This window comes from Falco punctatus (genome assembly GCF_963210335.1).
Source record: "Falco punctatus genome assembly, chromosome: 7".
Taxonomy (NCBI): Eukaryota; Metazoa; Chordata; class Aves; order Falconiformes; family Falconidae; genus Falco; species Falco punctatus.
In genome coordinates this window covers 42142957-42167205 of record NC_137587.1, presented here as the reverse complement: position 1 = coordinate 42167205, position 24249 = coordinate 42142957, and the positions used below count along the sequence as shown (strand labels likewise).

Here is a 24249-nt window from a genome sequence, read left to right as displayed (position 1 = left end):
TTTAAATGCCTAAAGTCCTTACACCAGACAAAGCAGCAAACTTGTAACAACCCCCCGCCAACTTGATTTAATTGCAAGAAAGGGAAACAACGAGCAGATGAACACCAAAAGCACCTCTGGGGTGTAAGGTTGGTTTTAAACATGTTCCCACTTGTAAGTGAAAGGCTACACTCTAAGAGCAAAGTAGCCACAAGCTGTGCGACACCATGCCAGCTGTTAGCAAATTCCAGCAATTCCGAATCTGCAGGGCTCGGGGCACCCAGCAGCTCCCACGGGTTGTCATGGGTGGTTCAACTTCTACCTTCTCTCTCTGGGAGGGAAGGGGTGCTGCCTGCACACCTGCAGCAACAGGGTGAGAAAGTGAATTAAAGGCAAACCCCATCACAGTGCTGCTCCACAGAAGCTCAAGGTCTGCTCTCATGCTCGGTGTAGCTGCCATCCCACCACCACCCCTCTCATTGTCACCATCATCTTTCTGTGGCTGCTGCTGCTGTCCACACACTGGTCTGCAGGTGCAGAGGAAAGAAAGCATGACCTGTGCCCTCGCACTGGACCCCTGACAGCAGCTAAAGCCTACAAAGGGTACCTCTCCCTGCAGGAAGCCTGCAAGCACCAAGCCTTTCCCTAACACTTCTCTTGAAAGTCAGAGCAGACTGGCTCTGTGCGTGCCTACGAGCTGCTTGGCTGAGGCTGCAGGCATCCAAGGCTGTAGTAATGCCGCAGTGAATCAGACCCTTAGTGTTTTGTTTAAATATAAACATATTGAATCAGTGCTTTTTGTGTAGAAGGCTATTCTCGCGAGCCAAGTGTTTTGACAGTTACAGCAAGGTGGTATGAGTCACTGCCTCTGCCTCAGTCAAGCTCAGAGACAGATACATCTTAATCACATTACATTTTTTTTTCAGCGCTACACCACAAGTCAAGGCACAGGGCCAAATTTCCCCATAGGGACTAACCAGCGTAGTGCTGAGTCCTGAGCGTGAGGTTTGTCCTTCCAGCCTGGATGAACCTCAGAAAAGCGCATTCAGCATCCCACCAGCGTTCAGCTGCAAGCCCTCTGTGAGTCACCAAAGACTCGGTAAAATTTGCAACAGCGAGTAGCACTGCCAGATCTCAGGAGCCACAGGGCAGGCGCTGCCTGCTCACGCTGGCCAGTGTTTACACCCCACCGGTACATGCCTGCTCTGAATGCACGGCACATCGGAGCACCGCGGCTGTAGCTGCCATTAACGCTAATGGAAGTTTGAAACATAAATCTCACACGCAGCCATGAGGGAATAGATGCCTCTGTCTCAAGCCTGGATCTCTCAAACACAGCTTTGCAAGGGCTTTAATTGTACTTTCAAAGGAGCAAAATGTGCCTGTTCCTATTTATTTCTCCAGAAATAATTACAGTGCTCTATGGCGTCGTACCTACAGAGTTATTAGGCATGTTTGGACAGAGGGTTATCTTATCTAAATTGGATTGGAAATAGATTTATAACATGGCAACTTCACAGTTGAAATGCAAATTACAAGAAATTATCTTCATCTGGCTCCTGTACTCACACATCACCCCAGCGACAGGAGCCCCTCTTTGGCATGAATTAGTGCTGGGTGATTTCCACAGGGCTGCAAGCTAGCCCAGGCAGGAGGCAAGATGGGGTTTAACAAGTGATTGAACAGCCAGGAAAAAAAGACACAGACCTTGTGCTTTTCAATCTCAGGCAACAGAGAGGGATCTGCAAGCCCTGCGTCTGAACAGCAGCTCTACCCCAGAGCTCGCGCTTGAGACCTTGGGAGCGTTCCCACACCTGCCTGTGCCTCCACCTCTCCTACCTTTCCTTGGGAAGAAAATTCATCCCTGCCTGCTCGGTGCTGCAGTGAAAGGGGTTGTACGAGCCAGTACTATTGGCTTGTTGATGCAGACGTCTGCAGGGGGTAAGCAAAGAGACTCGCTGGCCGAGCAGACCTGCCGACGATGCTGCGCGCCGAAGGTGGTGACTCAAATGTGCCCGTGCCCTGCAGTTCCCTATCACAGAGTAAGGGAGGATAATCAATATGCAAGCTAAAGCTGGCTGAGACAGAAACCATCTCTGAGCATCTCTTGCATGCACAAATAGAAAACCTGAGGCTTCTGAGCACACAGAAATTGACATTTATTATCAGCAGGAGACATGACTTTGGCATGGCAGGACGTATCATCATGTTCTTGTGACTGCTGTCAAACTGCAGTGATAAATTCCACCACCCCCTCTAACCTTAGCAGCACTTGCAATTAGGGGGTGCTCAGCTGAAACCTTCCTCTGATTACATATGCTATACAGCTGCATTTCCCTTCTTCCGCAGCAGAAAAAGCAGCTGGTCCCACTGTGAGATTCCCAGTTGATAATGTAAAGCTACCAGACCACAGGCACATGAACATGTGGATCGAAAACACATGCCAGCCCCAGGATTTCACACAGACTGCCAATTGATTGCAGTCCTTCCAGAATATCAAGTCTTGTTCCTTGCTCAGGCAGAGAAAGCCCCCTTTAATTGACCTGCAAAAAGGTGGGGACCCACAGACGTGCTGTTGTCTGCTGGCTGGAGCTTCTGGCTTTTCACTTTAAAACTGCTTTTCTTTTAGTTTTCTAACTGCTTTGTAGACCTCCCTAATTGCAGATTCTCCCTGAGCACACGTGTGTGCAAGGCACGAGCATCTGAATAGCTCTCATGAGTGCATGAAGACACGAGACTTAATGACTGACTGACTATTCCTGTCTGGCTCCTTGTAGTCCCACTGCTCTTATCAGTAGAATAAAATCACGTTCGCAGCTTCACCCCCTTTCAACACTAATCCAAGTGATTTCCCTCACTCTGAAGGCAAACCCGACCTGAAAGCCTGAAGCTGAAGCCTGCAAACTTCTTAGTTACCTGAGGATGCGGAGTCAATCTGCAAAGGGTCTGTCTGGGATAATCTCAGCGGTTCGGGTAAGATTTCCTCCTTGCACGGGCTCAGCGAGCATTTCTGGCAGCACAGCACTGTTGAACAGTTACCTGCCGTGGCGGACCAAGGAGAAACACACAGTTCAGGTGGCAAAGTCAGGACATACACGGCAAGTAGCTGGACCGCAAGAGAAGAAAGTGCTATTTCAGCAGCCCCACGGGGCTTAATAACAGGAAAAATAAAGAGTTCTGATGTCACATCCAATTCTCTAACTTTGACCTTGCTTCCTGGACTCCCTTTCAAGCGTCAGGAAAGTAAAAGAAAACATTAAGAAAAACCATTTCAGTCTCTCAGTGGCATAGCTCTAATCCTGTTGGAGAAAATGCTGCAAAAATGTAGCTTGCTCCTCTAAATATCTGGAAGTTTCCTAAGCTAGAACATAACTGCCCTGAACAGCACCTCTTAAAAAGGCACATTATTTTCTCCATTAATTCTTGTCAGCCTCAGAGGAAAGCTATTAAAACCACACCATTATTTTGAGTAGTAGCATTAATTTCCTATCATCCACACACACACCCCCACACACACTGCCTGCAGAGTAATACAGGTCTGGGGAAAGGCAGATTACCATTTATATTAAACAGCATTATTGCAGCATGCATATTTCGGTGTTTGCCTTCCATAGGGTACAGTTTCTAGGCTGCAAGTAGATGCAGCAGCAGCCGGCTGATGCCTTGCTTTCTGGAGGGAGTATCTGGCACACAGTAGTAAGAATATTTCCCACTCGGGGGAGAAAAACAATCACAGATATGCATGCGTATACCCAGTCTACACTTCTACACGCGTGTGCAGAGACACTCACACTTTTTTTTTTTTTTACAAGAATGAAAATAAACAGGTCTAAATCCTGCAAGAGAGAAAGAAAGAGAGCATGTATGTGTGCGTATTCCCGTCTCGCAGCTATAAGACAACTATATTTAGATAGTTGTCTCATCCCAGAGGATGATACTTCATTGACAGGCAACGAAAGAGTAGCTTCGCTTACTTTTCAGAGTTCGGCTTTGACCATAAAAAGATGTCTCTGATTAAAACGACCTTTTGTAGAGCATGCTGGAGCCCGGCAGAGCAGCAGGCACCCCTGCCCACCGCCCCCAGCGCTGCAGGACGAGCGGTGAGCCTCCCGCTCAGCTCTTTGCCCTCTCCCGTGATGCAGCAAAGCCAACAGCTCACAAACACACGCAAAACTTACTCTACGCCAACAGCCACCTGCCAAAGCCGTTGGGGCAGATCCCACCAGCCAAGCCCCACGCCAGCTCGCTGCCACCGACAGCCCCCCGGCTCGCTGTCCCCTGCCACCAGCAGCTCAGGGCACTCACCCCGCCAGCCCCCGCTCCGGAGGGAGGGCTGCTCCCCGTCCTTTCCTCGCTGCCGGAGCCGCCGGCTGCTCCTGGAGGAGGTGGTGGCGGTGGAGGCGGTGGTGGCGGCGGTGGTGGCAGCTCCTGCGGGTCCCTGCAGCCACTGAGGAGCGCATCACCTCCCGGCCGCAGCCCGCGGAGGTGGGTGCCCAGATGTTCCCGGCGCGGATTGGTCCAGCGGGAGCAGATGTTGCCCGGTTGCTAGGAGCGTTGCTGGGAGACGGTGACGCTCTCTCCATCACTGGCGCGACTCGAGGACGCGGGAAGGGAGGGAGGGAGGGAGGAAGGGAGGGCGGGGGAGGTCCCGGCGCCGGGATGCTCCGCGGCGGGCCGGGGTGCGCGGAAGATGGAGCAGGTGCCGCGGTCAGGGCTGGGAGGCGGTGAGGGGCTGCCTGGGGCGCCGTAGCAGGGGATGGGGATGGGAAACACCAGGACTGGGGCGGGGGGGAGCCCTGCTCCGAGCCTCGGGGCGGCGGCGCGGTGGCAGGTGGGGGTGGGATCACACCTCCCATCGGGGCAGGCTGCAGGACCTACGGAGCGGGTCGCAAGCCGCAGGAGTGCCGGCTGCCCGCTGCAGCACGGGGAGAGGGCGAGAGCTCTGCCCGCTTCAGGGCTGGAATGGGAGAAACATAACCCAGTGCCTGGAAAGGCTGGAGGGAGTGGTGAGTCCAGTTTGGGACTGCTGGCAGTGACAGCTGAGAGCCAAGCTCTTCTGCCCTCCCTCCAGGTCACAGTCTTCTTCCTTCCCAACTTGTGTTGCTCCCTCCTCCCTCCATGCCCACCACCACATCTGGGCACACTGTTTTCTCCCTGAGCCTTTGGGGTGCTCCCTCACATGCCCTGGGCCCCACCGTGGCACATACTTCCATGACCCCAAAGAGGCACCACAGCATTCCCAAATCCCATGGGCAGGAATTGGGATTGCTACAGGAATAGAAGCCACACAGCAAAACAACCCAAACCTCCTCTTTTCCCAAACCAAACAGCAGGTCACTGTGGGGTGGGGCAGCTCCTGCATCCCAGCCAGACAGAGAGGATTTTGCTGCTGAGCACCACCCTTATGGCAATAGGTGGGGTATCATACCCAGCCTACCCTCATAACCATGGGTCCAGCCAGCAAGGCTCAGGAAAAGTGTAAAAGGAGTAAAAATCTTACCTGTGTGAGGCAGCGTGCACAAAGAGGGGAAATCCTTGTCCCAAACATCCTAACTCTCTAGGCAGATACCGGCAGATAGAAGAGTGTATATATATATATATATATATATATATATATATATATATATAAGAACCAGTTTCTTCAACCAGCTATGTGTAGGGGTCTTCACTGGAAGGTGTGCCACCCACAGGCTTGGGAAAAGGGGTTGTACAAGATGAGCTTTTCTGGAAAGCCAGACTGGTGCCAATGGCTGTGCTGAAGTTACTGGCACAATGCTGGCTTAGATCAGCCCCAACACCCAGCCCGGGCTTTGCTCAGCACCTTTCTCCAGGAGAAAACCTCCTTAGACAGTAAATTTTCTTCTGTGCCTCCCAGCTATGTCTATGTCCACAGAACTACCCTGGATGACACCGCTGCTCCTGAGAGTCTTATGCTCATCCCATAGCTACCCCCATGTGAGCATCATTCGCTCCAGCCTATGCTCCGTCCTACTACTGGAGGTAACTCAAAGGCTCAGCCAGTGCCAAAAACAAGGCAAGGTGCTATGGGAACACACTCATCTTGGCAGCATCTGAAGCTCCTGGGCAATCCCCTCTTCTGTGATTTGAAAAGTGGGTGTCCCATACATAGACATATCTGTACATGTCACTGCTGGTAGGACACATGGAGCTCCCCTTCCTCTGGTGCTCCAGGGTCTCTGTGAAGGTTCTGCAGAGGAGCATGCACCAGACTTAGTCCTCCTCCTTCTTACGTGGTGGAAATGGAGGCACACTTCATTTGGCATTCACCTGATCAATATCTCATCCAAATTTTTAACAAATTGAGCTCTGGCAGGCCTGAGTCCCAGCTAACACACGTCAAAACAGCAGCTTCAAACCAGTTACTCCATTGACTTTGAGTATCTGGTTGTATTTGGTGGTCAGTATGCACTGACATGCACATGCACACACACAGCTTCTCTGGTCTTTGCAGTTTGAGAAAAGATCAGTCATGGCCCTATAGGTATTTCAAGTTATCTCTGAAGCTCTGCTTCTTTTATTGAGAAGTCAAATGAACTCAAACTAATTTCAAATTTGAATTTTCTAGGACAATAGAAAGGCACTGGAATTTAATTGATTTTGATTACCTGCCTTATTATTATGCTGCCAGTAGTGATAGTTCAGGTTGGTGTAATTTTAAATTTACTGTGAGATGAATCTGACGTTTCTCTACCACTGAATAGAGGACTTGAGCGATTCTTCAGCTTTTCATGAAGATGTCATAATTAATTCAGTAATATCACTTCTGTAAGCAGAGATAGAAAAGGAAGACACAGAGGCACCTACTCTGCGTCTAAGAGCTGAATGAACGGCAGGCTTACTTACTCCAGTCTTCCTGAAATTGATTGTATTTTATTTTTTTAACATTCAATACAACTTCTGCTGCAAAGACAAATCTTATCCTCTCCTGTGACCACACAAGCAGGACTTACTAGCTGGTAATAATTTGCAGCCAAAAGGTCAGCTAATCTTGCCCCAGATGGCTCCAAAAAACATTTCCATTCCATGGATCAGCCTGGAGCAAATTCTTCTGCAATCCAAGTTTAGCTGCTTTTCTTTGTGCCCTTTCTGAGGGGGATGAGAGCACAGGGAAAGAGGTCCCCTGCCAGTATAAACCAGCATTGCTATGGTGGCTGCAAGGGATCTCCATCAAGATGAGCAGCAGATGCTCGATCCCCTCCCACCCCAGCCCACCCCCTTCCTCTTGCCATGGGAGCACAAGAGATCACCTCCCCTCCTCGTCTGAAGAGCAGCTTTCCCCCTCTGCCAGTGATGCCTGGTCGGGAATCGCTGCCCAGCTGAGGTGCACCGTGTTTTAATGCAATGGAAATTAAACAGAACCGTGACCTGGGACCAAAGTCTCTATTGACAGTGATATTATTGGAAAAGATAAGACTATAAATGTGTACTGCACAAGAGAAAACCTGGACAGGCAGACAATAGATGAGTAGCTTTTTTTTCTTCTTTTTTTTTAGACTTTTGAAAGCAAGATTGCTTAGCATAGTCAGTACTAGAATAAATATATGATTTTAAATGGTTTAGAGCAATTGGGAATATAACCCCCCAGAACATTAGCATTTACTTTAACTGCCTCACAGAAGTAGAAAAAAACAGTTTCTTAATTTCAAAGCAGTTACACCTCCTCAAGCCAGCTGTTAAAGAAAAATGAATTAAATTAATGTGCCCTTTTGAATTTAAGCACCAAACATTCAAAAGATGTGTATAGAAAAGCACCAGTCCTCTCGGGCAGCATATACCTACACACGTGCTATATTTCGAAATTCAGCATGAAGAAGGTACTTTCCAAAAATGAAATGTACCTGAAAAGTTTGGCATTTGTACCTGGAGTACCGAGCAGTTTCAGTTGTGAGGCGTTACATCCTGGACCAATTTTTATCCCTGGCCTGGCCCATTCAGCTGCCTTCAACAGATAAAGACCCTCATGGGCTGTCACAGCTATTGGCTTGTCACAGCACATGGAGCTGAGCAGCTCGAGTTTCTGGACCCTGTTCATGCCTCCCAGCGGCTGGCCAGCCTCAGGGGGACCGGCTGACTTGGGAGGTGAATCCTGCCTGCATCTAAAATGTAGCCTTTGCACTTCATCCTAAAAGATCAGGTCTTTCTCTTTCTGTTTTTCATGCACTAGAAATTTATTTTTCTGCTCTATCTTCCAATTCACTGTACAAAACCCAATATTGTTGGTATTTTAAAATGAATTTTTACATTTTTACATTTTATATTTTAGAAACCTTCAAAAAACTTCAGAAGCAAGTTGGGGAAGAGCAGAACAAATAAAGCCCATTTTCCTATACTTTTTATATATATATATACCTATATATACATTTGTGCTCTTTATCTCCTACATCCTCCCCACCACCATTAACCAAATTCCACCACATGCCCTTGGACACCTCCAGCTCAACCAGAGACAGCAGAAGAAGCAGCACACACTCCAGCTGGTCCGGAGCTGCACGCCATCGTGATGGACCAGCTAGCTGACCCTTGGCCATCACATCGACTTCTTTCTGCTTCTCTGTAAATGATCCTCTGGCAGGTGATAAAATTTGTCGAAGTATAATTGTCTATGAGACAGTTACCCTTCTTTCAAGTGTGATTGAAATTGGCCAACCTGTTCAAAAATGTTTATGGTAGAAGAGAGCCTGGCGAGGAGACAGATGGCAGACAGCTCAGCTTCTTTGGCCTCAACTGAGCTGACTGAGAAGTGGGAATGAATGCTTTCACCCTCTCGTGAAAAACGATATCACTCTTTCGTTGAAATTCAAAACTTAGTTTCCCGACATTAAAAATGTGACTTTTCCAACCGGTCAAAATAAGGATGAAATCAGGGATGCCTTGGCAAAACAACACTTGGTGCTTAGCCAAGGAATTAAGCCAACACAAGCAAGGAATTAAAATGCAGCTGGAGGAAGAACAGGATAATCAGAACAATAAAACAAAACACAGCCAGGATCCTGACGAGACCTACACATGCTCATGCCGAATAGCGGGCATCCCAGCAAGAGCAGCAAATGGATTGCTAAGCCCGCTGCTGTATTTGCACAGCGGTGTTGTACACCAAGCACATAGAAAGCCTGAGTGTTCTACCACCAGTTTTATGGGTGGCCTCATTCAGGACAGGCTGCCCATACCTTGGCACCAAGACATATAGCCCATTCCCCGCTCTCCCCAAGTTTAAGGCCAGCAGTTTTACCGTAGCGTGTACCAAGCTCGCACGGGGACACAGGCAGATCTGCCCGGAGGAACAAAAGCCGCTCAGGTTAGCCCTGTGCTGGCTATCGGCCTGAGAACACCCACCCACTGCGACAATACCGCCTGCTCTCTTGTCACCACACAGCGGCTGAGGACATTCCCACAAGGACATCGTGAAGCTGCAGGAGCAGCGAAGCAGGTGTGGTGTCCCCAGCAGTGCCCACGTCCTTTTGAGTAGTTGCCAGCACCCCTCAGCGCTGGTTTTATTGGAGAAATAGGGTGGAGTTGGCGGGGGAATTGCAGCCAGTTGATGGGCAAGGTGAACTTTAAGTGTTTTCCAGAAGATTGCACAGGATGAAACACGAAACAGCGCCAGGCAAGCGCTGCCCTGGTACCTCCTTAGGCCTTGCCACCACCTTGGCAGCAGCGTCCACCTGAGCTCCCAGACCCCAGCGCAACTTGCAGATGGCGGCTGGCTCTGCAGATGCCCCCTGCGCCTACAGGAGCTGCCGGGGGGCTTCTGCAGCCCCGAGCAACCCCCCGCCCTACTCTGCAGCCAGACCTGCCGCTGAGTCTCAAAACATGTAGAACATTGCAGCACCTTCCCACACACACCCCTCTCAGCTGAGCCTGGCCATCCCACCAGCGTTAGTCCTTAGCAGAACACCTATTTCATCACCAGTTTGCACCAAGGAGGTTGAGTTTTGCCAGACTCCCTGGTGTCTCTCTGAGCCTCCCAGCTTATACCATTTCCCCACCGTCTTTCCGAGGAAGGACTCTGGGCTGGGTTTTCCATGTACCCAGACGCGGCAAGTACCGGTTGCTGTTGCTGAGGCTTCCAGGGACTGAAGCTACCAACTGTCGCCAGAAAAAGAAACTCTATTTCTGGGCTGGTCCTGGAAAGCCAGTCCTGTGGATGCCAGCAGGGATTCAGAAATCATCATTTCTCACGTCTCCCTCAAAGACGGTACTGCTATTCTGAGAGGAACAAACTACCCCCGGTTCAAAATTACCAATTTGGAATTTTTTTAGCTTGTCTTTCTCCATCTTAATGTAGGCATGGATTACAGCTGCGACCTGGCAGGAGTACACCACACACACAAATACATCACGACCAAAGGCACATGTGAGCAAAAGTAGCCACCAGATAAAGACGTGACGTGCCTGGCCACCCAATTTCAGCTCTCCAGCCCCACACAAGCTCCTACCTCTGTTTCCAAAGCAAGACACAGCCACCCTGCGGCCACCCCAACCGCTACAGAGGCATCCTTCAGCATCCCATACACGTGGCCAGGATATCAACAAAGGAGACATGCTGGTGGCATTGACTGCCACGTGCCCTGGGGCAGGTGCCAACACATCCATTGGCGTACAGGACAAACAGTGGCTGGGGGACCACCACAGGGCAGGCACAAGGGGATGCTCCCCATGCTCCTGCCAGGGGCTGGATGAGAGACGGGGGAACAGCAGACGTCTAACACATCACCAGCACTTCTCCTCGCCCATGCAGAGCTGGTGAAGGGTGGTATACAGAGGGAGGCAGAGACATGGCAGGGCATGGGAACCTCTTCAGTCTCCCAAAGCCCCCACAGAAGCCTCCACCTGCTGCCTCAGGGCCCCTTTGTCTGTGCAGAGGGACAGAGGGACCAAGACGGGGGTGGGGGTGGCAATATTTCCCATTCCTCCCAGTTATGCATTATGCACCGGACACCTGCATCTTTGTTCTGAACAAAATACGTCCACCTCTCCTAGTTGCATATTCACTCGGTTCTGCCACAATACAAACAAAAAGGAAGATACACCGGTTTTGCATGTCTTCATGAGCCATCTGCTTCTATTTTATTGATAAAAACCTGTAACAACAATGTTCAGCATAACAAAACAAGACTGTTTCTAAGGTTTGGATGGTTGTATGTGTGTGGGGGAAATTTCAGCCCAGAATTCTGTAGAAGCTGGGTTTAATGCTTTTTTTCCAGTCAGATATCATCTAGACATTAGTATTCCTAACGCAGCATATAATTAGTGAGAGGCAATATATTGTATGATCATGCACGTTAGCACTTAAGTAGAATAAAAATGTTTCATTGTCAAGTACATGAAAAGCTAAGAATAAACCCGTACCACTCTTCCTGTTGAATATCCAAACATCTTTTCATCGTATTTTTCATCTTTTTCATCACAGTTTTGCACTTCAGACATCTCTTTCAATCACACACAGAGCAAGTGAAATGATGCTCATACCATTCCAGTGGCCTCACCAGTCAATACCAGCCATTTATTAACTAGATTGAAGGTATAATTTTCAGTGCAAATCTTTGAACTTTACAAAAGTGAAAAGGGGATATGAATTTGTTTCCTATAACCTCCACAGTATGAACAATTCTTCTTGTATAGATGTATTTATCATAAAAATAATTCAGCAATAAATTCAAGCTCTAGAAGCCCTGCTTTTGCACCGACAGAAGTTAGGGACCTGGTATTCTTATTGGTTTTTCTGCATTGTTATTATTTAAAGTGATCAACTGTTAGATAAATGTTGTGCTTGTACACCTCAGGCTGGGAAAGGAGAATGGAGATCTCTAACACTTTTGATGCCCCCTCAGCCACAGGGCTGAGTTACTCAGAACACCAACCGGCTCACTACCTGCCCACGGTCCCGGCTGAGAATACGGCAGCAATGAAGGGGGAAACCTTAGAGGCAAATTATGCTGCTAAATGCCAGGAGGGAGATGCAGTACGTGGTCTTACAATGCTGTCCCACTGCAGCGTGCCCTGGCAGCAATGCCTGTCCACCTGCAAAGCTGGGGGAGGGGAAAGCCTACCAGGTCACGGCATGCGCAGAGGAGAGAGGAGATGGACACACACCTCAGCCACTGCATCGCCAGTGTCCAGCTGTGGCTGCAACAGTGAGACAACAAAAACCTGTACCTGCCAGAAATGGTATATTGTTCCAATATTGAAAGAAGCCAATACGTACCAAAAACAACTTATTATATATGGTATATTTAAATCAACAGCCAAATATACATTGAGATGTGCTTCATGCAAATGCCTTGGGGCACTCTACCATAAAAAACATTTTATATATACACATATAAATGCCACACAGTATTTAAATGCTAAGTCTACCAAATGATTACTTCATTTACTCTTCTTGACAAACAAAATGCTACTAGGAAAAAGTCACTGAAGTTACAGTGGAGGATACAGCCCAGCGAGGCAAAACCCACAGCAATACCAGCAGAGGACTACGGGAGAGATGTAGTACCAATTTAATTGGAAAAATTGTGCTTGAGGTGCCACTTAGTGACAGCAAGAAAGTGGAGGATAGGTTTTATCCTGAGCACCATGAACATAAGATATTGCTACCAGGCACAGACCTGCCTTGCAGCAGACCTCTACAGATATTAATGAGAGGATGGAAGATGTGATGGTGGAGACAGCGTGAAGGAAAAGCACCTGGAAAGTGTTAACAAGACACAACAGGGATGAGGAAAGCTGGCAAAATTCTATGACTTTTCTCAGCTGCTAATGAAGACAGACATTTGCAATGTTCTCTTAAGTCAGAGAGATGAAGAGAGAGTGAAGTATTTGGCACAATAAAATGCCTTCCCTGGAGGTCAAGGCTAATTAACGGTTGTGGGACTCAGGAAAGAATTTAGCTTTTGTCTGTATCCTGAATCCTTCCCATTCTTCACCCATGACCAAGATCAGCTTTTTGTCTCGTTACTCAACGAGATCGGCCCATGCTGGGTATGATGTTACAGGGGCCAGACACCTCCAGAGTGGTATCTATTCCACGGTCACCCGCTACAGCTGGGAGGAAACGCAAGCGCCAGGGATAATGCCCTCACTTCCTTGCGCCTGCAGCTGGTCAAGGAGCTGTGATTTCTGTTAAACCACTTCTGTTAAGTAAAATTCAATAATTTTCTCTCTGATTTTCTAGAAAGATGAGCCACTAATAGGTCTGAATGGAGCTTCACAGCTCCCACCTGCCTTTTGGGTCTCCAACTTTTTCCAGCCTCGGCTGCCTAATGCTCACTGGATGCAACACGGTGATGGTACAGTTTTCTGTTGTGCGAGATCCTACAAACTACCACACCCTACCTGCACTGCTGCCATGCAGCAGATTTCCTTCTGCTTCATCAGTGGTACCTCATGGGATTCAGGTTTTTATGTCCCTGTGATGGGCAGTACCCAAATCTCATGCAGGTTCCCAAATCAGGATCAAAAAAGTCTCAGTGTTGGACTTCCATCTGCCTTTGACAAGCGCTGCTTTTTCCCTGCTCTCGTATGAAGACCTGTCGAGTGACAGAGCTTTGCTCAGGCTGTTCAGCTCTGCAGTGAGATCTCAAAATTCATCCTCCCATGACAAATTCAGGAGCAGAGGGGGGAAAAAAAGTCTCACCTTCAGTCTTCTATTTTGGGGGAGCAGCACAGGGAGAGCCCAGCCTGCAGCTCCCCTCTTACACCTTCGTTTGTACAGATGGCTTGTGTGGAGAAGAGACGGATTGTAACGCTAGAAGAGATGAATGGTATCTACCAAGTTCTTTATCCAGGCTACAGTATTGACCTATATCTGCTTCATAAAGGTGAAAAAACATGGATAGCTGTGTGGGTTGAGCGGGAACATCTTCCTGCTGCCAGCTGGCAAACAGCTTGGGGATTACAGCATGAGGATTAATAGCCTTTGTCATTTGTAAGTGCAGATGCTAACCTTACTCATATGACAGACTGATCTTCTTTGGATTCTGTGCCTGTTTGCTGTTCCAGAAAGATGACCTTGGGCTGCTGTGAGAGACAAAATATTTACACATTCATTTCTTAAGGCCTACAGCGTAGGCTGCAGGAAGACACGAGCTCACTCTGCACTGGGGAAAAAAAAAGGGGGGGGGGTGTGGTGTGTGGAAGCTGTATGCCTTCAGCAGATCTGGAGCTAAGGAATCATGCAGAGAAACTGGGTTTCAGCTCAGGCTTGATGCCACTGCAGCCTGACTGCGCTGCTTTCTGGAGCACAGAGTGAGCAAACTCCCAGCTCTATGGCAGCACAAGCGCAGCAAGAGCCTTCCCTCCCCACCACCTTCCTGCCCACTGCTTGGGCTTCTCATTTCTTGCATGACAACTCGTTAAATCTGCACCAGATTCCAAATAAACACCCAAACCAGCTATGCTGATTTATCCTGTATGTCTTTCCAAGCTTTAGGATCTGTCAGCTTCTGGCTGCTTTTATCACAAAAGCAGATCAGCTGGGAGCCAGCATCACTGCCTGAGGTATGAGAATGTATTTGCTGGGGTAGTGCACGCTGAAGGGAAAAACCTGCCTCATTCAAAGCGTGAGCTCTTCTGCAAACCCTGGCTGCCTTTTTTCCCCCCTCAAACCATAGTTGCACACATCACACTTAGTACATTTTAAATGGAAAGTCGATGCTCCTGCATACTAATTCCTTCAGACTCTTGTCCTTTTACAGAAGGATACCTACAAAAAAAAAAAAAAAAAAAAAAAAAAAAAAAGAAGAAGAAGAAGAAAGCACACACGGAAGAGGTTGTTTCCTCTGCCATTAACTCGGTCTACATTGAGGGGAATGGGTGTCACTACTTTGTAATTATAAAAGTATCACAGCCCAACCAACAAGCTTCAAACTCCGTAAGTGGACTAGAGAGCAGGGAGACAAGATCTTGATCATGAGCATCATAACTTTAAGATAACCCCCCCAGGAGTCAGCTCCCCTTGAGCCCCGGGATAATGCAATAGGGAGGCCATACTCTTTGCTCAGCCTTTCCGTCCACCTTTCGTGCTGAAGGGCAGAAGGCAGCTGAGAGGCAGAGAGATGAAGTGCTTTGATCATACAGATTAAAGATGATGATAAATATGGGAGCGCAAAAAAAGCTCTGCAGGCACGCTAGCTCCAAGGTCATCGCCAGCTTCAGCTGAAGGAGAAAATTAACTGCCAGCAGAGGAAACGCCTGTCCTCTGCCAAGCTGCCACCTTAGGCTTTATGCTGGAGAAATGATCAATAGCAGCTGGCGGCCTTTGGTTCTGTGCGTCCAAGAACATCTAAAGACATTCATGACTGAAGATCAGTCGACTATGTAAAGCACCAAATAACTTCTCAGGATCTGCAGCTGCTAAAAATATATCTAAGTATTGTCCATGCGCCCCAGGAGCTGCACAACCCATGTCACTCCGCAAGGGAAACGCAGACAAGCCAGAGTGCCAGGAGCAAGCGAGCCACAGCAGGATCCAGGTAATTAAAGACGCCGGTAAAATGGAAACCCAAACACATCAAATGACATAGCAGACCATCCAGATAAAGCCTTTACAAACGGACACTTCAGTAACCTATAGCTGTAGCTCAGTGGGCTAGAAGAGGTACTCATTTCTGTGGGCAACGGTCGAAAGTCACTATTATTACAGGGAATATAAACAGGGTGAGATCATTCTGTCATTCTGTTCTGTTGTCGATACACACTAAAACCCCAAAAAATAAATTAACAGCAGAAAGCCTAGCAGGACAGGGGCGTGCTGGCTGGAGACAGACCAAGGAAGGAACAGACTGCAATGAGCTGAACGACGCTCTTCGAGATATGTATCCAGAGCACTTGCCCACAGTATTCTGGGCTTATGCCAGTGCAGTTAGTTCCTTCCCACACAATGGTTTTGTGGGTTTTCAGGCTTCCCCATCCCCCCCCCCCCCCCTCCCCAAGAGAAGAAAATGCAAATAAGCTATAAGGGTATTCCAGATAGTGGTGTCAAAAGGGGATGAATTATTTTAGAAAATGAGCTCACTGGGAAACTCCATAATCTGGACTTGCAAGCACTCCAGCATTTCCAGGAGCAGGTCAGCCGTTCCTTTCCTGCTTGCTGAACTCCCCATGGGCCTCCCACAGCTCTTCTCCCCACTTGGAGCCCCGCAGAAGCAGAGATCAGGCAGCAGCATTGGCATCCACGTGGATGGAGGCCAAGGGAACACAGGGACCTGAGACTACTGACCATCGCCAACTGCAAGCCATGTGCAAGTCAGGATTCTCAAGGAATGGAAATCTTGCTGGAAATTCAGCCTTGTCAGCCACAATCAAAGGAAACAAGGGGTTAAAGCAGTGACTGAAAGGGCAGCGGTATTTACAAGAGAAAGACCATAAGCACAAGCGCAGCCTGTATCAATATTAGCAATGACTAATTCAATCTGTCAATGGGAAAAACTACGGGAGCTCTGGAACACGGGGAAGCTGCCACAAAGCCTTCATTTCATAGGCAGTCAATACTTAAAAGTAAAATAAACCACAAAAGCAACAAAAATCCCAAAATACAGCTAGCAAGCATGAGCACGCCCAGCACGGTGTTTGTCCCAAGATTCCTAAATCTCTCCATTGCTTCAGTAGGAACTTAATGAACCCCACAAACACATTGATCAAGGCATAGATGCACCAGCAGGTTTAGCAGCAGCTCCAAAACCCCAGTGCTCCCCTTGGCTCATCCCTTTTCCCTTCCCTCCAATTTTTTTCTGGTAAAAATTGCAAGGATGCAGCAACCTGCTTCCATCGGAGAGCAAAGTTCTAACATGTGCTCAGATATTAACGTACTCTGAGCTATCTTCTCTTGCTTTCCTCTGACTCCCAACACTCTATACTGAAATTATATATTAAAATTCAATTCCCTTAATGCTGTATCTTCAGAAAAGATCTTGATGTGAAAATGGCAAGAAGTCCAAAACTAGATTGCTTTATTGTTTTCTCAAATTATCTTTTCCAAGATTTTTTTTTTTAATCACACTGTTACAAAACTGGTTTATCTCCAGTTCACTGCTGAAACATATTATTAATCTACATTTTTCCCTTAGCTAATGGTGAAGCACAAGAAACACTTGGCAGGTTCAAGAAGTTACGAAGAGAATCACAGTAAGTTTATTACACGTACACATCCCAGATAATAAAATTACTTATAAACACTTGTATATACATCTTACGCAGTTCAGGAAAAAAGATGCAGAGACTGGAAACCAACTGAAATCAGCAAATGCACCTTTTGAGTTGGGCTGCTTCCTCTGCTTTTTTTCCCCCAGAAGAAAAGAACGTGATAAAAACCCACATCTATTCTGCTGTTTATCAGTCATGCTCATTTTCTCTTGCATTGGTAATACAGCAGCATTAACAGTGCCGTCAAAAACATACTTGTTTGCTGAGCTGTATTTGGGTTAGATCCTGCTTTATGGTACGAAGCCCCAGCAGTGCAAAGCAGATTTTAATCTAGGCAGTGGAGGACAACCCTCCTGCATAGGATACCCACCAGTCTCACCAGAAAAATGACGCTCAGACAGGTAAGTGATAAGAATATACAAAAACATCGGCTGTGGAATAACTCGTATCGCCTGTATCAGAAGTCCTTCTACATGCAGATTATTCTGTCTGCCTCAGGAGGACAGACAAAGCCTGTGTGTATGACACCAACTGATAACCTGTATCACACCACTGCCCACAGGGTCTGGTTAGCCTGGCTGTGATGCAAACCAGCACCAAGGCTCAAATTTGGTCAAACAGCCAGTGCCACAATCTGCACTAGTTAGATTTGCAGAGCACCGTTGAAGGGAAGGAGACAGCTGTGGTGCAGTAGGAGGCAGAATTTGGTGCCAGGGCTCAGTAAATGACAAAAACAAAACATGAAGTGATTCAGTACAGACAAACCTTTTCAGCAAAATATTTCCTGTTCCTTGCTATCATCAGCAGGAGCAGAGAAATGCCAGTCCTCTCCTAGAGAGTGCAGAGAATGGGAGATTGGGCAGCTGACAGTATTTGAAGATCTCAGCACCTTACTGCCTACATACCATCATTACATTAGAGGACAAACATCCTCTGCTGTCACACGGAGCACCTCAACAGCTAACAACTGCTAAACTTTCAATAGCCAAGTAGCAGACTAAGACATGGCCCCTTATCCATCATCTCCATGACTTTAACTCACAGAGACAGGAAAAAAGATTAAAGTGGAAGATGACAACACAGTCTGAAAAGTACCTACATAAAAGTGTCATCACCTCATCCAGCAAGCCTGCTCCTTGCACTGTTTTCAGTTAGAGTCAGGAAGCATAATACTTTTCTCTGGTGTTAGTTCAGCAGAGCCAGCAGCCCCTCCAGGGGGTCCTCTGGATCCTGTTCCTTGCCTGCAGGAGAGCTCACCTCAACAATGAGGTGACATGGCCTGACATCCTCTACTGCTCAGCGTGCCAAAAACAGTCCCCTTGCAGATCCCAAGGAGATATTACAAGATAGCACACTTGAAGAAGAGCCCTCAGCAAACTGAATTGTGCTTAACTGCATCACAGAGAAAGCATGGTCTAAAGCCTTCCTGTGTGATGCTCACAGAAATGCTTTTCTGAATAAACCTCACTTTTAAAAAACAACGTACCACATAAGTAACACATGGGCAAAACAATGATGCAGAAAAGAGTGATTCAGGCACAAAGGTGGATGTGCAGCTTGTTCTGGTCTTTTTTGGTATTTGTGATGACAGAAGCCATGAACTTCAAGTAAGCATCTAAACATGCATTGTATAATTGCAATATAAAACTGACGCTAGTTCTCTCTCGTGCAAACCTATGGCAATGCAGGCTAACAAGTGCACAAGATGCCTAATTAAAAATACTGGTAGTGTTTAGTCCTAATATCAGTTGCTAGTACAGGAGAACAGTAGTAACGTCTAGGCACTTAAAAGTTGACAGAAAATTCAAGAGTGCTTTCCCATGCTGCCTGAAAAATATATCATCCAGTCTACAGTGGTATAAAATGCTTATTTCTAGGACTTAGAAACATGGTAACAAAAAAAGGGAGAGAATGTGATCTGCCTGCAGGTCAGCCTTTCTGTGAGCTATCTGCGTGTCAAGAATATTTGCAAACTTCATTAATATAAATAAGGGCAGAAACAGAAGAGAGAGTTTAGCCCAGAAGAAAACAGCATCGAAGTCAGTCTGTGACGATTAAGCCTATGACAAAAATATTAAGACAATGACCAAGGAAAGAATTTTGTAGGTATTCCCATTGCTTCTTCCCAGGGTTAATTATTTGGATGTAGAAAATGCAGGACAACCTGGAAAGACAAGAACTAAACTTGCTTCCTAGGCGTTGCCACCCCTTTAATACTCATGACTGCTGACATGGAAAACTCAGGTTAAAGTGTGTGTGACCTGTCGGAGCACAGTGTTTGCCATGGGATAGCTCTTCTCTGCTGACTGAGAGCAAGGGAAGACAGCCCATAGTCCCAGGACCCGCAGGCTGCCCTGGTAACCACTAGGACTCCAGTAGCGTGTGCCACCTGCAGACCTGTGTCCCCTTCGATTCCTTCATTTCCTGCCAATGACTTTGCTCTTCCTCCCCGCTGCTGTTCTGACCCATAGAAATCCAACCGATCATCTCTTTGCGCTTCATGCTGCGCCTGTTGTACACGGAGATCATTAGGGTGACATCAGAGAGCTGGAAGAGGGCGACCTGGAAGATGAAAGTTTCCTTGTAGACAGGGTTGGGCTGCCCTCGACGGATGGAAGTCTTGCAGCGAGACATCTCCTGACCCACAGAGTTGCGCAGGCAGAGCTTTCCGTAGGTGTCTAGGACAAGAAAGAGGAAACAATATGTTTGGAACAGGTGACAGACTATATGAAAGCCCCAAGCAGTCAAAGAACACCCAAAAAACCCTGCAAGTAGAGCAGCTTGTCTGCAGTGAATAACAAATGAGAGCTGGACCGCTCTCCTTAGCAAAATCCATGGAATGAGAAGCAGCAGGTGAAAGCACCTTATATTCAGCTGGGGAGAAAAAGGAAGTAACTGATGTGTGTTTCAGCCCTGCTCTCTTGGAAAGAGCAGAAAATCTGGTCCCCAAGCCTAGCAGACTTGTCTAAGATTAACCAAAACTATTAACATCTCTACATCAAATGGTGCATCTCCACCTTCTCTTCTCCCTTACAATCAAGTGCCGTTGGGGCTGTCTTGCCGGGGCTTCCCTTGGCTGCACTTGCCTTCCCACTTCTATGACCTATTACTTGAAATAGCAAGCAAAAAGGGTCCTGAAAAAAGAGGGAAAGGAAACTTGCATACACAGTGAAATTATTTGATCTCACATCATAGTTTCAAGGCTTCTTCCAAATTCTCACTTACATTTTTGGTGGACTCAAGGTCAATTTTATTCACTATTTCAGTCAACACAAGGAGTAAAAACGCTTAGTGGATACAGGGAAGGGATGGTCCAAGTCAGTGTTCCCATAAACTCACCCTTAAAACTTTGTTGCCTCCTGTATTGATTAGTTCACCTCTGTTACGCGGTCACTAATACCACGGTCTCAAGCAGAGCTCTGTGGTCCCAAAGCTCCACAGACCCAGCTCCGTGTAAGTTTTCACCTCACTCTGCACGTGATGGTAACAGAGCACTTGGCTAGAAAAGTCCCCTTCTAGCCCCTTCGTAGTCTGTGCCTGGGTTTCTGCAAGTGAGTATTATTTTAGAGCATGCTGAAGATAGAAAATAAATAACAAGCCTCCGTCTCTTGTCTACAGCATTTCTATCCTCTTCTGTTCCCATTTGATGTGCTATTTTACGCACTTATCTACTGAGCAACACAAGGTGTGAAATTACACTTCAGGTGTGAAAACACTTCTGTGTCTCCAAAGCAAGGCTTTCCGCTCCTCTCAAACTGTTCCTCTGAAAAAGCTGTCAGGAGACTGACAATTGAGGAGCAAATTGTAAGCCCACACAGCTGTACAGCTATCGAGCTTCTGCCGGGAAAGTTCAGTCCAATCATTAACTGGGGGTGCCAGCTTGCCTCCCCGCGTAACACTGGAGATGAAGTAGATCTTGCCAACAAAGACCTCCTTGCTAGACAGAAAAGCAGACTTGAGGCACGGAATAGCTTCCTGATTGTATCTGGGAAGCAAAGAACTGCAATATCAAGAGGTGGACTAATTCCCACGGTAGCATTCAATATTGGTGGTGCTGAGGGACCAAAACCTGTAACAACTTCAGACCCCTCGCAAACACAAAGGCCAAGAGAGGACTCTCTCTTCCAGCTCAACTCAATGTGAAACCATGCAAGATAACCACCAGACACAATCTCTTGCAGTACTTGCAGAGGCGTCACTTTGCTTCCCCTGACAAAGCATAACCTGCACTGACGCATTCCTCACGTGGAAGTCCTGGATGCTGGTCTGAGCCTGCAGGGAACTCCCTGGAAATAAAGATAAGTGGGGGGTGGGTAGGGGGGTTATGGATTTTCTTAATGTATTCACCCTTTTTTGTGAGAAGGGGATTTCAAAACAGTGAAAAACCTCCACCAGGGTGATTCTTAAATACAAACAAGCAGCCAATTAGTATGATTCCCTGTTTGAACTTTAAAATTTTTCTTACTTTCAAATTGAAATCTTATATTTTCTACAGAATTTCAGTGCATTTCCCAAACCAATCCCATTGACAGGCAGAAAGCTGAAGTGGCTTGCTTCTGCTGACACACAAGAGAGGTGAGTGCTGAGACCTACGAATTCAGGGAGATGGGACCCTCTATTTGCTCCTGGCCCAACACCTCCATTTCTCTCCACATATGTCCTCGCTGCCATATCTCTTTCCCCACTACCCTCTGAGAACTGCTTTGCTGAGGGTGAGGGCATTTGATTGGGATCAGAGTCGGGGCTGGGAAGAGTCGGCAAGGGCAGAGCTGGGGCACGGAGCAGCACTGGAAAGGTCCTGCCCCTGGAACCCTTGGCAGCTCTCGGGAGGGTTTCCCCGGCTGTGCTGGAGCAGGGGCTGGGCAGAGAGGAGAAACGGTATGCAGCCAAGGACTGCTACCAACACCCTCACTGCTATCCCACCTGAGCATGGCAATGTGCAACATAACTAACAGCAGATGAAGTACTTTTTTAGCTTATCTTCCCATGCTACTTGAGGGAAAGGTCACCCACTCAGGCTGTGGTACTTCTTTTTCAGAGAAGACAGGGAGAGGACTGAGGTCTAGATTTTCCTCTCATTAAACTTCCCTATCACCCTGAGTGCCACCAGCTCAGAAGAGATTCATCACACCTAACTGCAGGCACATTCATCTGAGCAGTCCCCAAAGGAGTCAACCAATTTATAATCAATACCACTGAAGGAGCATAAGGCATAATTCAGCAGCTACCTAGTAGACAGTGCTACCATTACAGATGATAAAGGTTTTAACACTAAACCAAGTGCCACAGCTGAAACACCTCACAGGATGCTGTTTCAGGATGTCCCAGTTAATTTTCCAGGCAATGAATGGATGAGTTTCTTGCAGTCATAAACTCTAGGATGTCACATCCCTGAGGCCTCAGTTTTTGCAAGTGAGGAGTAAGGCAGCTGGCTTTAAAGAAAACCGAGCATCGCACGACCAATGACTTAAATCCAACAGAGACCAAAGTCAGAAAATTAGGCTTTTTCTTTAATATACAACAGGTCTGCTACATAATTCTGCTGCAAGGCCCTGTCTATACAGTACCTATGTCAGTGGGGATTTTGCACGTATCATCTGCATCAGGCAAGAACATGCAAGGCTGGAAGAAGACTATGCTCAGGGCAGAACTAATACCAGGAGCCCTATTCATCCCCTTGTAAACACAGGCACAAAAACAGTGCAAGTGGCAACTAAATGAGGCTGCTAATCCTTCTCAAATTTATTCTACTGGGTGTATTTTACCAGCCAAAAGAATTGAGCTTGCCTGAACAGAAATAAAAGAGTAGGTGTGGATTCAAAATTTGCTTTGCAGAGCTGGTATGTATGAGGCTGAGCTGTTATTCTGCTTCACTAACTACATTTTAAGATCGTGGTTTGCCCTTATTGCATTGTGCTCCTTGCAGCATCTTTTTAGGTGTTTCATCAAGTAACACTCCCTAGTTCTCCTTGTGGTCCACTCTGGTCCTCTGAGATGGAAAGCTCTCCCCTCCAGATGGCTTTGCCAAAGAAAATCCATCCCCAGAAACACAGTGAAATTAGTAGAACTACAGCAAGGATGAACTTGAAAATTTACTGAAGAATATATGTGTGAGAGCATCTATTTATTCTGAAGGCAACATTTTCCATCTAATTACACGCTCAGATCCAGTAATGGCCTCATTACTGTGGTATCTCAGCACTTCATGCTCTTCAGTGTATTTACTTTCATGCCACCTCTGTCAAGCACAAAGGGAGAAGAGAGATTAAGGCTTACACTCCTTAAAACGCCTAAGTGCTCACCTTCTATTTAGGCACCTATCTCACTGACATAAAGAAGAGCGAGCCCTCTTAAGATCTGGGAGGGTCTGAGACTGCAGCTTGCCCACGATTACACAAAAGTCTGTGAAGAAGCAAGAACTGTCTAATTTTGCCGAGACCAATTTTAGCATGCATCCACCAGGCTCTCCTTTCCATATGGGCTTTGGAACAGAAGTTCTTGCTACAGATCATTTTACTCTAAACTCATCTTTCATCTCTGGTACGAGTGGATTGAACAATGTTCTTGTATACATAAAATATCAACACCTCTGCATTTAATACCAGAGTGAAAAGCACTAAATCAAGGAATGCTGCAAGAAGCCAGACACATTTTGGGCTGGCGCTGCATAATCTTACTCCAGAGGTTTGGCTAAACCTCTCCTCGCACGGACTGATCTGCCCCCATCAGCACTGCCCCAACCATAAAACACCTCTCGAGAGCTCATCTGCAAAGGCAATCAGTTTATCTGCAGTTCTTCTAATGACCCATTTCTGTCATCATCCTTCTAAGGGAACTAACTGATAATGACAACTCAGGGGAATAATCAGCTATAATTTATACGTTCCCATTTTTGGAGCAGGGACCATAGCGTGCATTCTACTTTCATTTACCCTAAGCTCCACCATTACTAATAAAGCTGACCCATGGACAAAACCACTGCAAATACAAAAGCGTCTAACCCCCTGCTTAAATTTATATTTAGAAAGGAAATAAACAACCAAAGACTCCTGACCCCTCAGGTCTGCGGACTGCAGGGTACAGCAGCGCACCGTACAGACCTTCCCA

At 47.1% G+C, this 24249-nt stretch overlaps 1 protein-coding gene across 5 annotated transcripts in view; it reads right to left on the bottom strand.

Annotated features, from left to right (window-relative positions):
* Positions 1-16746: 16746 nt before the first annotated feature.
* Positions 16747-24249, bottom strand: part of SYT16 (synaptotagmin 16) — a 53797-nt gene continuing 46294 nt past the window's right edge. For all 5 annotated transcript variants that reach the window (XM_080394896.1, XM_080394898.1, XM_080394899.1 and 2 more), the window contains one exon: positions 16747-19820. In XM_080394896.1, coding sequence (XP_080251022.1) covers positions 19507-19820 — 314 coding nt within the window. In that variant the 3' untranslated portion in view covers positions 16747-19506. The remainder of the gene's footprint in view (positions 19821-24249) is intronic.